This window comes from Pezoporus flaviventris, unplaced genomic scaffold, assembly GCF_033815535.1.
Source record: "Pezoporus flaviventris isolate CSIRO_AGI_PZ_B2104156 unplaced genomic scaffold, CSIRO_AGI_Pfla_v1 ptg000008l, whole genome shotgun sequence".
NCBI lineage: Eukaryota > Metazoa > Chordata > Aves > Psittaciformes > Psittacidae > Pezoporus > Pezoporus flaviventris.
The window spans coordinates 2,461,769-2,476,720 of record NW_026892556.1 but is presented as its reverse complement, the minus strand read 5'-3'; the positions used below and the strand labels follow the sequence as shown (position 1 = coordinate 2,476,720).

Here is a 14,952-nt window from a genome sequence, read left to right as displayed (position 1 = left end):
TGGGTGCTGGAGGGATTAAGGCCAGGAGGATACGGGGGCTGTGCGGGTCACACACAGCGTGAGCACGTCAGGTCTCAGCTCCAGCCCTGTGCTGGTGAGCTGAAGATCCCCAGGGGGACTCGGGGTGCCGTGGGGCTCCCTCTAGGTCTGTGTCCGTCCCCCCCCTCCCAGGTGCTGCGGCTGAGCCTGTCCCTATTCCTGCAGCCTGCCCCATCCTGCGTCCCTCCCTTTACACACAGTGACTCAAGGCCCGGGCTTGCCCCAGTGTCCCTCCAATTGCCCCAGTGCCTGAGGAACTGGTTTGCCCTGGGGAGGACTCTCCCCAGCACTGACTAAACCCTCCCCAGCCAGCCTCGGCGGTGCTGGGGGACGGGGCAGGGAGCTCCCGGTCCCACAGAGCCGCGGCCGGCTGGCTCACCTGGTTCAGCACGTTCACAGGCTTGCACACACTGACACATTGCAGACAGCCCCGGGGCTCCCATGACCCCACAGTGCTGCCCCTCATGGGAGCCCACGGTGCTAGAGGGATGCAGAGGCTGGATCTTGCTCCCGTACCGGGCACAGGAGGATGGGCAGCTGGGTACCACATGGGTGTTCAGTGCTGGGGCTGCTGTGGACCCCTCCCCTAACCCTCTTTCTCTCCTGCTGTTCCCAAGGGGACTCAGCTGCTACCCACTGGTACCACCATGGAAGCGGAGCTGTGGTTCTGGGCTGTCCTCACCTGATGCCAAGGTTGGGGCCAGTGAGTGCCGCCACCCCTCCGTGATTATATTCAATGGACACTCCTGTCCCCACGGCTCCTCAGTGCCACTCAGCTCCTCCTGGAAGCTTTCACAACCGCATCCCCCCGGCTCCGGCAGGGAGGGACAGGGCAAAGTCCTTCCAGCCCTCTGCAGCTCCCACCATGACCTGGTGCTGCTCCAGCACGTGAATGGTGGCACCCGGAGCTGGGTGGCCCCAGGCACCCCAGCAAGGACCGAACTGTGGCCACTTGTGCCGGACTGGTGGTGGCCGAGGAGGCTCCGGGGCTGGGCCAGCAGCCGGGAGTGGTGGCCGCGGGGTGAGGCTGGTACTGATGGGTGCTGGGGAGCAGCGGGAGGGCAGGGTGAGGATACAGGGCGGGTGCTGGCTCTGCTGTCAACCCGAACCCTGCCCGAAAAGGGCCCTGTGCCCCGGGGTCAGGTCTCCTGCAGTGGCCCAAGGCTACCATGACCCCCATTGCTCCCCAGGCCAGCGCAAAGTGCTTTGAGAGCCTCAGCTCTCTGAGCCCTGGGGCATCTCGCAGCATTAGAAGCCTCCTGGGAATGGGCTACATTGCTGGGGCTCCACGTGTGACCCCCTTATAGATGATGAACTGGGTGCAATCACATCCCTGGGGACCCCCAGCCGCTCACGGCAGGGTGCTGGGACCCCGCCAGCCCCATGGCCTGGCCGATGCAGCGTCCCAGCTGGCTGGAGGTGCAGTCACCGAGCTGGGCACTGATCCCCTCCGAGGTTACCCTCACCCTCACCGAGCTGGAGGGAAGGGGTGGCCGGGCAGGACTCCGGGAGGCCCGGAGCCACCCAGGCCGGCCGGGCTCCCTCCCGGCGCTGCTGAGTCGGAGGAAATGGAGGAGCCGGGTGCTGGGGAACCAGCCTGACCGGCTCCCCGGCTGTCAGCACCTGAGGAATGCCAAACCTCCGTGCGCCAGGGCTGGGTGCTCAGGGCTGGGTGCTCCGCGGGTGACTCTGCCGGTCCGCCCAGCCGTGCTGTGCAGGCAGCAGCACCCCCAGCCCCGCTCGGCACGGCTCGGCTCCGCACCCCGCTCGCCACGGCGGGACCCTTGGCTGCAGGTACGTGGGGTGCAGGTGTGTGTGGTGATGGGGGGCACTGGGTGCTGTCTAGGCGCGCCTGGCTTGTGCGGGTGCTGGTGGGGTGGTGCTGGGAGCAGGAGGGCATCGGTGCTCCCATCCCGGCTGCCATCCATGGGGGCTGCCCCGTGCTGGCCCCCGTGCCCTGGTTTGGTGGATGCTGGGATGGGTCCCTGGCTCCCCTTGGGATTGACACTGGCCAGGGAGGGGGGACAGGACCGGGAGGTGGGGGCTGAGCCCAGCTCTGCCCCTCAGACCTCCAGTCCCCAACGGTGGGGGGCTGCTGGGGTTGTAACCCTGATCTCCCCACCAAAGTGCACCCCCAGAGCCACCGGCGTGAGATGGGGCAGGAGCACCTCTGGTGGCCTCAGGACTCAGGCTCCCGTGTCCCCCCTGTCCCCCTCCGTGCAGGGAGCAGAGCCACCCTGGCACAGCTCAGCAGGGGGGAGGCAGGGGCAGCGAGGGGACGTGGTGGTTCCCCTGCCCTCCTCATGAACCCCGGGTGCCGCAGCCCCACAGCGAGCACCCGGTTTTCCTGGAGGCGGCAGGTCCGCTCTCACCCGCGGTGATAGGGCTCAGCCCAACGTGGCCGGAGGCTCGGCTTAATCTGTGGTCACCGGCTCAAAGGCAGCCGCAGCTGCTGCCCTCGGCCCCTCCGTCTCTTCTGAATATTAAAGAGCACCGTGTGCCTTTTCCTTGGGTGCTGGGAGACCCTTTGGGGTGATGGGAGGCAGTGAACAAGCTCAGCGGGTTGGCTTGGTTTGGCCAGCGGGGATTAGTTAGCCAGGCGGTGTGCTCCAGTGTGGCAACAGTGCTGAATCCAGCATGGCACGTCCCGGCGGGCAGGACGGGCCAGCAGGAGCAGCCGGGAGGCTGCAAGGTCTCATCCTTGTGCCCTCATGTCCGTGTGTCCTTGACCTACTGTTGCAGTAGGAAATGCAGTAGGTGCTGGGGCAGAGCAGGGCTCCGGGGTGAGCTCCTTTGCCAGGGCTGCTTTGGTGTGCCAGGGCCTGGCCGCCGGATCCAGCTGCAGGGATGGGATGGGAAAGACACACACGGAGATCTTTGGAAATCCGGCTCTGGGCGAGAGGCAGCCGTGATGCTGAGTCAGCACCTCCCGCCTCCCCCCAGCACCCCGGTGCTGCACGGAGCCGGCGTCCCCATCCCGGTGCCACCCCGGGGCCACGGGCACGACAGGGCTGGGCACTGCCACTGAGTGCTTGAGAAACCGGCGCTGAAGCAAGGCCAGGGTGCAGCCAGGTGCCTGGTGGCTCCAGATCGGGTGGGACGGGCACACTGCAGGACAGAGAGGGGCCACATCCCCGTGCAAACCACGCTGCCCTGGCACCACTGACCTGGGCAGGAGCTTCCATGTCACAGGAGCCCCTATGTGCCCCCATCCTGGGGCGCTGGGGCTGCTTCCAGCCTGACCCTGCTCTTGGCCATTCGTTATTCCACTGGTGAGTGCTGTGGCCCTGGGGATCCAGCTGTGGCCCTGGGGATCCAGCTGTGGCTGAGCCCACGCAGATGTGTGGCCCCACCTATGCTGGTCCTAGCCTGGAGCGGCGCTGGCTGCCCCAGACAAGGTCTCATCACCTCCTGGAAAATGACACAAACTCTTCCTATCTGTACTGGAAAGACCTGCTGGGCCGGGAAGAGCGAGATGTGGAGGGCTGGCAGAAGGGGCAGGCAGCTGCCTGCACCGGCGCCTCTCTGCCTGTCCCCAGCCTCCATGACCCCCTTTAGGGACGGGTGAAGTCCGACATGAAGCTATTAGAAGGAGCCCAGCCCCCGGTGGTGCAGGATGAGGCCCTCTCCCAAGGGGTCCCCCAGGAAAACCAGCCCTGGGGGCTGTACAGGGAGGTTTCCCTGTCATCAGCAGTCCCCACGCTCAGCTTGTCCTCCGGCTGAGCCCTAAGTCCCGTCCCTCTGCTGTCCCCAATAGCTGGGTGGTGACACAGAGCAGCTCCTAATTGGGAGATGCAGAGATGCCGGAGTGCTTCCGGCTCCTGCTGTGTCAGCTGCTTCCCAAACCCAAACCCAGCAATAAAATCCCTTCTGGGGCAGGGACGCAGCTGCGGCACAGCGACGCCTCCGCTGGCATCCCCATCTCCCCCCCCCCCCCCCCCCCCAGCCACCACCAGCGTGTGGTGTCCCTGTCCCCTGCCCTGCGCCCACAGGAAACCACAGTGATGTCCACCCTGCATCCCAGGGACCACAGTGATGCCCGCCCTGCATCCCAGGGACCACAGTGATGCCCACCCTGCATCCCAGGGGCCACAGTGATGTCCACCCTGCATCCCAGGGGCCACAGTGATGTCCACCCTGCATCCCAGGGACCACAGTGATGCCCGCCCTGCATCCCAGGGACCACAGTGATGCCCGCCCTGCATCCCAGGGACCACAGTGATGCCCACCCTGCATCCCAGGGGCCACAGTGATGCCCGCCCTGCATCCCAGGGACCACAGTGATGCCCACCCTGCATCCCAGGGGCCACAGTGATGCCCAGCCTCCAGTACCCAATACAAGAGTGCAGGAGCTGAGTGCTGGGTACCAGCTTGGATGAGGGTGATCAGTGTCAATGGGGCTGAGAAGCGGATGGAGCCATCCCACCTTTGCCAAGCAGCAATAGGGAAACTAAAGAGAAGATGCTGCTCAGGTCCCCACCTCCTCCTGCGAGCCCCGTGGCTACTCCAGCCCCAGCCCCGGTCCTGACCAGGTCCTTTTCCCCCACGGAGCGGCTTCCCTGTTGCTTTCTGGCCTTGTTTGTTTACTGCATTTGCTGACTCGGCGCAGCCCTGCTGCCCTCCTGACTCATCCCGCAGCTTGGGGCACGGCACCGCTCGGGGCACGGCATGGCCCGGCCGCATCCTGCACACTCATCCGTGCTGTGCCGGCCTGCAGGCTCTGCTGGAGCCCACCTTGGCAGCGGGGCAGAGCTCCCCAGCTGGCTGCAGAAGCACTGGCATGGGCAGGCAGAAGGGGCTCAAGGTTCCCTTTATGTTCTGCACATACCAGGATGGATGAGATGAGCACCCCGAGAATTGCCCCCAAACCACCTCCTGTGCTCATGGGACCTCCCCTATAAAGTCCCGCAGGGTCAGAGGGATGTCTCGGGGGTGGCTGAGGGTCCGGGGTCAGTCCCTGCTCAGCTTTCCCTGTGTCTCCTTCTCTCCTTGCAGCTCCACCAGCGCCAGCGTGGCAGCGGCAGGGGCTGATCCCGGCAGTGTGGGGTGTTACGGGGCAGTCCCCTCGCTGTCCCCCCGGCATGGATTCATCATTCCGGCACACCAAGGCCAGGGGCTTCGTGTCCAGCGCAGAGCTGAGCATGAAGCAGTCGGCGGTGGGTGCCGCAGGGCCCGAGGGCAGGTCCCGCTTCCAGAAGGTCTCGCTGGTGTCCCGGCGGCTGGAGAGCACGGGGACCGTGCGGGGCCGGGAGGGGAGTCCCTCCCGCGTGTCCCTGCTGCTGCAGGCCTGGGAGCGGGAGATCGGAGAGAAGAAACCCCCCGGCCCCGCCGCCCCGACCCGCTCGGCCCCTGCCAGCCTCCGCCAGGACTTCACCGCGCACGGACCCATCTTCTCGCAGGTCTATTCCCCAGCGCAGAAGCCGCGGCGCCAGGACGAGCGGGGGAAGGTGGGCGCCGGCGGCGGGGACGGCATCCCCCCGGCCGGGGGTGCCCCCCGGGATGTGCCCGTGCACAGGGAGAGCTACGTGCACGGAGCCCTGCTCCCCACCCGCGCTGCTGAGCTCAGCGCCGCGGGGCCCGGCTCAGCTCCTGGTGCCCCGTGCGCGCCCGGCTGCGCCCCTGCGCTGCCCAGGGCCAGGCAGGTCACGGTGCTGCGGACCGGCAGGGATGCAGCCGGGACAGAGCCGGCGCTGGCGGAGGGAAGGGAGGCCCAAAGCGGGGTGCACAGCGCTGCCGGTGCCACAAAGACGGAGCCGCAGCAGGAGGTGCGAGAGCAGGACAGCAATGGCTTTGCGGCGGCCGCAGCGGGCAGCAGCGGGAGCTCACCGGGCGCTGTGGAAGCCACCGGGCTCCTGACTGAGGGATCCCCCGGGGAGAAACACTCGCTGCAAGCCGAAGCCACGCCAGTGAATGCAGCCCTGAGAGATGGCGACAGGCCTGGGGACCCACAAACCAGTATAACCAGCTCCCGACAGGGTCCTTCGGCCGGCGCCGGTGGCCAGGCTGGCCCGGCTGCTGCGGGTGAGGGAAGCTCAGCAGACAGGGATGGCACCACTTCAGCAATGCCACCGAGGACAGAGAGCCCTCCGGGAGCTGGTGGCACCCCTGAAAACCCCTCCTCGGAGGCAAGTGATGGCCCAGAGCCTTCATCTGAGGCATCTCCAAAGGCTGAGCTGGAGTTGGATGGGGGCAAGATGACAGAGGACCCCCAGGGCACAGCCCAAGAGCCCAAGAGCAGCCCAGAGCTCCCTGCCAAGCCCCCAGCTTCTGATCCCCCAGCTGAGACCCCCCTGAACGGAGCCGAGGAGGACCCCGAGCTGCAGGTGGACATGGAGATCTTTGTGGACACGCTACGCAACATGGAGCCCTCAGAGATGCGCAAGGCACCCAAGACCCCGCGCCAGCCCCGGCCGTCGTCGCTGGGCCGCTGTGCTGCTCTGCCTCCCATCGAGGAGGACCGCGTGGCCCCGCGAGCCACCATCTCCCTGCCCGAGGCTCTGCGGGAGCTGCTGGCCCGGGGCCCCGTGGGACGGCAGGAGGAGAGCCCAGAGGAGGAGATTGTGAACCCCTACCTGAGCCCTGATGAGCAGGCACCAGGAGGGACCCTCAATGGGGTGCCCAGGGACAGTGCAGGCTGCAATGGCCGGGTGGAGGGGGGCTCGCTCCTGGGGACACTGGGGCAGGTGGGGGCAGAGGAAAAGGCCAAGCCGGTGGCTGAGAGGAGCCCGTTCTTCCGAGGGAACGTCCTCAAGGGCATGGCGCTGCTCTCCCACTTCTTGGAGCACCGGGCGGCTGCAGCCGATGAGGGCAAGCCCTACTCGCGCCTGGACAACAGCGTGCTCTACAGCCGCTTCGTCTCCCCCAGCGCCGCCCCACTCGAGCCGCCTGGCAGGGATGGAGGGGTCACGGGCTCCTCCAACCCTCGGGACCACAATGGGCTGGGCCCTGGTGACCGCCCCAGCCAGGAGATGGCTGTGCTGGAAGCCCCAGGTCCTGTCATGGAGGAGCCAGGAGGCACCATTGCTCTGTGGCCCGCTGATGTCTTGGTGAGTGGACCTCGGAACACGGAGCCTGGGGAGGTGTCCTGCCTTCCTGGGAATGCAGGGAGGTGGTGGGGGTCTGAACCTTGGAGCATCTTTCCCTGTTCCCAGTACATGGTTTGAACGTCCCATCAGGGAGGCCAAGGGGTGAAAGCCCCTGGTGCGACAGGAGGGTACCAGGATGGGCGATGGAAGGGCGCCAGGTTAAGTGATGGGAGGGTGCCAGCACAGGTCACAGGAGGGTCCTGGGGCAGGCAGGAGGCCGATCCCCAAGTGCAGGAATGCTCAAGGTGTGGCTGCTCGGGGCGGTGGGAGGGTTTGGCAGACGCCAGACGTGAGGCTGCAGCTACAACCTCCCTGGGTCGCGGCGAGATGGCTGCTGCAGCCGACGTCCCTCCGTGCTCCTCATGCGCCCGTCCCCTTGGCTCTTCACAGCAGGAGGACAAGGAGGGCTTGGAGAAGATCAACCCCAGACCTGGCAAGGTACAGGCAGTGCGGTGGGGCTGGGCTGGATGGGGAGGGCACGGGCGGTGTGGTTTGGTGGGCTATGGCAGCACCTCTCTGCTGTGTCACCCCCTCCCAGATCATCCTCTTCTCCGAGGCCGGCTTCGCGGGCAAGAAACGGGAGATCTGGGGCGATGTTCCCGATGCCACGTCCTGGGAGCTCTCACACACCATCTCCATCCGGGTCATCCGAGGAGGGTAGGGGACAGCACTGGGGCCAGGACGTGCGGCGAGGACATGGAGGGAGGGTTTGGCCGGCGCTCCTGCATTCCCTGTGCCAGGAACGGCAGCCAGGTCCCAGCCTGGGGTTCAGGAGTGACCATCGCACCAGTGCTCATTACTGCAGCTGCACCCCAGCATCTCAGTCATGTCAGGGTGGTGGCGGGATGTCCCAACCCATGCTGTGCCCTGGGGCTCCCGATGGCTGCAATGGGTAAAAGCAGGGTTCTCCCCCTTTGCTTCCATCCTGCTCCAGGTGGGTGATGTACGAGAAGCCGCGGTTCCACGGACGCAAGTGCGTGCTGGCCGAGGGGGACGTGGAGATTGACAACCCCTGGGCAGCCTATGGGCAGAGCGGCCAGCCCCACCGGCCCTTCCGCATCGGCTCCTTCAAGAGGGTGGTGCGGGTGAGCAAAGGGATCCCCCCGAGCTTTGTGGTCACCCCACACTTTGAGCACCCAGCAAGCTGGGGGTGCTGAGCCCGTAACGCTGCTCTGCCCCACGTCAGGATTACCAGACCCCCGAGATCAGCCTCTTTGTGGAGGAGAACGGTGAAGGTGCCCAGCTCAGGTTCACCGACTCGGCTGAGGACACCCGCACACGGGGCCAGGCGCTCACCGCTGCCTCCATCATCGTCCACTCGGGCCTGTGAGTGGGGCCATGGGGCTGGGTGGGCGCTGGCTGGGCTCCAGCATGGACTGGATGGAGCTGTGATGCTTTCCCTCTCTTCCCCAGATGGCTGGTTTACTCCAAGCCTTTCTTTGATGATGATCCCTATGTTCTGGAGCCAGGCGGCTATCCCAATTTAAAGGCTTGGGGAGCAAAGGACCCGTCCATCTGCTCCATGCACCCCATCAGGCTGGTGAGTCCCGGTTGCTGGAGCGCGGTTATTGGGGTGCCGGGGCCGTTTCCAGCCCTGGGCATGACAGGCAAGAGCATCTCCTGGTGGTTTGTGACTCACATCAGTGAGAGCTCGGTGTGGAAATGTGCTGAGCGAGGCTCTGGGAAGTGCCTCTGTGGGCTAGAGGTGAAAGAAAGCAAGAAAGCCAAGTCCAAAAGAGCTTGTTCTTGAACGAATTAACCCCAAAAGCAGCTCAGGCTGTAAGGGAGGAAATCAGTCCCTGCACAGTCCCCTCCTGCACCACAGCCTCATGGGGGTCCTTCTCCTTCCAGGGCTGCCCCGTGGTGGAAAGACCCGGCGAGCCACAGGTGAGCACTGGGCCAGCACCCAGAGGGAACATGGGACCGGGTTGGACGTGGGACCCCACTCACCCTGCCCTGTCCCCAGGTGCTCATCTACGAGGCCGTGGGCTTCCAGGGTCGCAGCTTCACCATCAGCAGAGATATCTACGACCTCAAGTGCCTGCCCGGGCCCACGCTGCCCACTGTGGGCTCCCTGCACGTCCTGGGTGGCTGGTGAGTGGTGTGGGGCCGGCCGGGAACGTGACCCTCAGCCAGGGGAAAAGGCTCGGAGAAGCTGCCTGGGGATGCGGGATGGACACAGGCAGCCTGGGGGAGAGGGCGGCACTGGAGCAGTGTGGATGGTGTCCAGAGACCTCACTGCTTGTGTCTGCTGTGCCACAGCTGGGTCGGCTACGAGAAGGAGGGCTTCCGCGGCCACCAGTACCTGCTGGAGGAAGGGCAGTACCAGGACTGGAGGCAGTGGGGTGGCTACAGCAAGGAGCTGATGTCCTTACGGCTGATACGGACGGTGAGGGCAGGGGTGGTGGCGTTGCTTGGGGATGGACCCAGCGTGGGCGGAGAGTCAGCACCCCCATCCCATCCTCGTCCCCCAAAGGGAGCCTTCCCTGCCTGCGTCAGGCATGGCCTGAGATCCCCCCCAGCTCATCCCACACAGGGGTCCAGGTGCTCAGAGCTGCTCCCTGGGGTGCCTGAGGCCAGGCAGAGCCCTGACTGCAGGTGTGGGGAGCGCCCGGCCCCCATCCCCTTCCCCCTGACAGACCGAGGCGCTCGGGGGGGGGGCTCCTTCTCCCTGCAGGACTTCTCTGACCCGGTGCTGGTCCTGTTCGAGGCCATGGACTTCGAGGAGGGCCCAAGCGTGGAGCTGAGCGAGGCGCTGCCCGACACGCAGCTGGCCGGTTACGGCACCGTCACCCAGTCCATCCACGTGCTGAGCGGGGTGTGAGTGGGGAGCAGGGGGAGAGGGGGGCCAGGAGGGTACCCGGGGGGTGCAGAGCCAGCACCCACGTTCTCCCCGCAGGTGGGTGGCCTATGAGGGCACCAACTACTCGGGCGAGCAGTACGTCCTGGAGAAGGGGGTGTACCGCACCTGCGAGGACTGGGGAGCCACCGACTGCCGCATCGCCTCGGTGCAGCCCATCCTGCAGGTGAGAGCGGGACCCACCTGTGCCACCGGGCTGGTGGGGGCCAGGCTGGAGAGAAGACCCCAACCAGCCCCATTCTGTCTGCTTCCAGGTTGGGGAACACAACCTCCATTTCGTCTCCAAGGTTGGAAGTGGCAGATGGGGAGGGGGACGTGCCCTACCAGGGGACACGGACCCTTATGGGGTGGTGACGATGCTTTGCCCCCCTCACCGAGCCCCTCTGCTCTCCTTCCTCAGATCCTGCTCTTCTCTGAGCCTGACTTCCTAGGGGAGCACATCGCCTTCGAGGAGGACCAGGATTCCCTGCCCGCCGCCTTCATCCCACGCTCCTGCAGAGTCCGTGGAGGCAGGTAGGGTGTCCCAGGGCCTCACTGCTTCCATCTGGGATGGGAACAGGGACGCCACCCTGGCCGTCAGCCCCGCAGGCACCTCTGGGAGCTCCGCAGGAGGGTGGGCAGGATGAGGGTGCTGGGCCACAGGAGGGATGGACACCAACCACGATGGCCACGTCAGCCCGGGTGCGCTCCTCCCCACAGCTGGATCCTGTTCGACGGGAAGGCCTTTGCCGGGGAGCAGCACGTGCTGTCGGAGGGCGAGTACCCCACGCTCAGCGCCATGGGCTGCCTCTCCTCCACCTCCATCCGCTCCTTGAAGAAGGTCCCGGTGGTGAGTCCCAGCCTTTCCTTCCCTTCCTGCTGGCTTCAGGGCAGACACACATCAGGACCCATTTTCCCCTCCCATGGGTACCTCCAGTACTGGTTCTCCAGCCTTGGATCCGTTCTGCACCCATGGGTGCTCACTCCTCTCCCGCTCTCTTCCCCCCACCCGCAGTTTTTCTCGGAGCCCTCCATCTTCCTGCACGGGCTGGAGTGTTTCGAGGGGAAGGAGATCGAGCTCAACACCGAAGTGCGGAGCCTGCAGGCAGAGGGCTTCAACAACCACGTGCTGTCGGTGCGCGTCAAAGGCGGGATGTGAGTGAGCCCCAGCCCTGCTCTGCCCTGCTCCGGCTGCCCGGTACCAGTGTCCCAGCCGGGGCTGACCCCGCTCTGCCCATCCGGTCCCTGCAGCTGGGTGCTGTGCGAACACGGTGACTTCCGAGGGCGCCAGTGGCTGCTGGACTGCACCGAAATCACCAACTGGCTGACGTACAGCGGGCTGCAGCACGTGGGGTCCCTGTACCCCATCCGCCAGGTGAGCCCTGCCTGCCGGAGGGCATGGGGCACTGCCAGGGTGAACCCCACAACCTGGGGCAGGTAGAGCTGGAGCTGGAGCGGGGTGAGCTCCTTCCACCCAGCGGCGCTACCCGGGGCTGGAGCGAAAAGGGTTTCTCTCTTGGCAGAGACGCATCTATTTCCGCATCAGGAACAGGGAGCTGGAGCTCTACCTCTCGGTGCCTGATGATGTGGAGGACATGAAAGCGGGGCGGGTGGTGGTGTCCACTCTGAGCGAGGAGAGCAACTCCATCTGGTACTACGAGGACGGGCTCATCAAAAACCAGGTCAGGGCTCGTGTGTGGCAGCCAGCGCTGCGGAGGGGACCAGGGGAGCCCGTGTCAGGACTCCAGCATCTGACCCCAGCCGTGTCCCCAGAGATCAGTTGGTTCTCTCCTCTCCAAGTCTTCCCTGGAGATGCGAAGGTGCCTCTGCCTTCCCTGGGGAGTTTGTGTCACCCCCATCATCCCCACCTCTCACTGAGGGCTTTTTCCTGCTCATCCCATGTCCCACCCCAGAGCCGGCTGCGTTTCCAGGGACACCCCTCTGAGCTCCAAGGCTTTGCGCTGGGTGGAAGCGATGGAAAGGATGGGACTGACCCAGCCACCGCTGCTCCTTGCAGGTGGCCCCCGACATGAGCCTGCAGGTCATCGGGCCAGCCGGGAAGGGCGCGAAGGCTGTGCTGTGGTCCAAAAACCGGATGCCACGTCAGACCTGGAGCATCGATTCCCAGGGACGAATCCGCAGCCAGATGTTTGAAGACATGATCCTCGACGTAAAGGGTGAGACCTCGGCACCAGCACAGGAGCTGCTTTCCCAGGGAGCCCCAAAAATGGGGTGTTTTGCCTTAAAATAGGGCACCCACCCCTTCAGCACCTTCAGGTCTGCGCCCTCCTAAACCCGCCCCTTGCTCCGCAGGTGGCCGATCCTACGACCGGGACCATGCCATTGTTTGGGATGTGACCGAGGAAAGACCCACGCAGACCTGGGACACAGAGGTGCTGTGAGGAGGTGATGTGGGGCCCTCACACCCAGTGTCCCTGTGCCGGGCCGGGTGGCATCCTACCCCCCCTCCCCACATGCCAGCCTCTGCTCTGCTGGCATTGAGGGACACCCTCATCCCCTCCATCATGAGCAGAACCCCCGGCTCCCTCCTGGAGAGCCCCATACGTGCTTCACGAAGGACCCCATGGACACCACCCTCTGGAGAGCGGCTGAGCCCCCTCCCCACCAGCTCCAGACTGTATTTATGTACGTGTGTAAGATACAGCCCTCCTCCGGGGCCAGCACTGCCTGGGTGCTTGGTGTCCTTGTCCTTGCCACAGCCTGGCAGCGCTCATGCTGGGGAGCTGCCCCCCCAGCCCAGGGCTTAATCCTGCTCCAAGGACGGGAGCCCGGTGCCCTCTAGTGTTCACGGGGTACCAGCAGCACCACGGCCCTGGGGTTTGAGTAGGGAAGCAGGGGCCAAGCTGTGCCCCTGGGAGCACTGGGGGCTGCTGGACCCCACCAGCTCCAGCCTGTCCGTGCTGCGGGCTCAGGGTGCTGCTCTCGTGTTGCCCCGAGCTGAGCGCTGCATCAGCTGAAGGGCCGGATCGTGGCTCGGGTCACTCATGCCTGAGGTCCCTCGGTCAGGTCTCTTCCACTTGGGTGAGGTAGGAGCTCCCCAGGGACGTGACTCAGAGCCAGAAGGGACACGGGGTGAGAAATCCACTCATGGAGCACTCCCGTCCTTGCTGCTGGGGAGAGGAAACGGCTGCGGGCAAGGGCCTGGTTTGCTGAGCAGGTTGAGCCCAGTCGGGGAGAGTCACTGCATCGGGGCAGTGAGCGCAGGTCAACCCCGCAGCAGAACAGAGCAGTTCTGGCAGCGACAGCCACCCCGGGAGGCTCCTGCAGCAGACTCACAGCACCAAGGTCCTTGCATCAGGCGTCTGCAGCCGGCCAGCGACCGCTCTGGCTTTCAGCAATGGCAAATGTCCACCCTTACGCTGTGCACAAACCTGTCTGGGCAGCAGGACAGGCGAGCGGCGTGTGCTGCTCGGGGATGCGGGGCTCCGATACGCTCCTCTGCCAGGCCAGCGGGCAGGCGGTTACTGTGGGCCTGAGCCCAAACCCCTGCCCGCAGGCAGTGGTGCCAGGCACCACAACCCCACCCCATGAAGAAATGGTGGCAGGAAGGAGGAAGCCTCCAGAGAATGGGGCAGGGAAGATGCTGCCACCCTGTATGGCCTGAGCTGGGCCTCTGGAGCCGCGGATGGACATGGATACACACAGGCTCTGTGGGCAGGGAGACTAGCGAGGGGGGAAATCCTCACAGAGACCCCAAGACACCAAACCCCACAACCAGAGGGACCCAGCCTAGCAGGGACTAGCTTAACCCCATCACCCGCTCTTATATACCCACCGCCAGCCCGCGATTGGCCAATACGGGGCTCATGGCAGCGCCTGATTGGTGGGGAGCACAAGCCCCTGCGCGGGATTGGCCAGGACTCGCGGTGGGGTTGAGAGCGGTGCTGCAAGGGGCCGCCCGGCCTGCAGGGGACGCTGTGTCCGCACCGGGCCCGTTTGGTCCCCCCCGCTCCAGCCGCGGTGCCGAGCAGCCCCATCCCCGCGGCGCAGCGAGCCCGGTGCCGCTACACAAGCGCTTTATTGCCCGGAGCTCCGGTGCCGAGCCGCCCCCGGGGCCTCGCTCCCAGCCGGGGCAGCGCGGCACGGACCGGGGTCACGGCTTCATGTGCGAGAGGCCGGGCGCTGCCCGCTCAGTGCAGCCGCAGGAGGAAGGCAGCGGCCAGCGCCAAGGTGAGGGGGAGCAGAGCCGCGGTGCTGCAGGGAGGGCTCAGGCTCTTCGCGGCGGGGGTCAGAGTGGGGTGCGGGGTGATGCTGAGCCCCTTGTCCGCCTGGCCCAGCGCCTGCAACAGGAAACGAGAGTCAGGCACCGCTCCAAGGGGTTGAACCCCCCTAAAGCCCCCAGCCCGGCTGCCCTGGGTGCTTCTCCTCCGTGCCACACGCACACATCCCTGTTCGCGTTCGGGTTTTCCCACCGCAGGGAGCTGCCCCTCACATCAGTGCCCTGCCTCTAGCCAGGGGAGGGAAGCAGAAGCTGAGGTGGTCTTTGCCTCTGAGACAACTGCTGCGAGGAAGCGGTCCATGGGCCCTGCGCAGAGGATGTAGAGCTAGGAAACACCCGTGCTGGAAGCCAAAGGGAGGAGGAAGGACCCTCGGTCCCCTGGGGTGTTGCAAGTGGGGATGTTGCAGACAGCGTGTGAAATATAACAGTCGGGATGGCGATTTCAGAGCAGTTTCCTTCTGTTCATATCAGCATCTTCCAAACTAAGATGTTTGCGTGAATCCCTCCTGCCCCAGCTGCCCAGAACCACTCCTTCCTAGGGACTCCTGGTGTAAGCGGTTAAAGGTAACTGCAGTGACAGGCAGGAAAAGGGACAGCCATTCCGTCCGTGAAACAGCCACCAGGCTGCTTCCCTCCTTGGGTCACTGCGGAGCTGGGATCGGGCCAGGGATGGGACCCCAAGGCCCAGCTCTGCCCCTTCACAGGCACCCTTGTGCAGGGTGGGTGCCAGGCTGGTTTGCCCAGCCGCA

General features: G+C 65.5%; 2 protein-coding genes across 2 annotated transcripts in view; one reads left to right on the top strand and one right to left on the bottom strand.

The window, feature by feature from the left end:
• Positions 1 to 14,952, bottom strand: part of RPS6KA1 (ribosomal protein S6 kinase A1) — a 328,808-nt gene that overhangs the window by 91,213 nt on the left and 222,643 nt on the right. The window lies entirely within an intron of this gene.
• CRYBG2 (crystallin beta-gamma domain containing 2) lies at positions 5,121 to 12,430 on the top strand. Its single transcript, XM_061449726.1, has 19 exons — positions 5,121 to 7,085; positions 7,518 to 7,562; positions 7,663 to 7,781; positions 8,059 to 8,209; positions 8,311 to 8,450; positions 8,538 to 8,664; positions 8,976 to 9,011; positions 9,091 to 9,218; positions 9,387 to 9,513; positions 9,802 to 9,944; positions 10,024 to 10,150; positions 10,239 to 10,271; positions 10,385 to 10,497; positions 10,684 to 10,813; positions 10,979 to 11,118; positions 11,215 to 11,338; positions 11,487 to 11,645; positions 11,981 to 12,140; positions 12,277 to 12,430. Exons 1-19 carry the CDS (start codon positions 5,121 to 5,123, stop codon positions 12,363 to 12,365), a joined length of 4,056 nt encoding a protein of 1,351 aa, XP_061305710.1. The 3' UTR covers positions 12,366 to 12,430.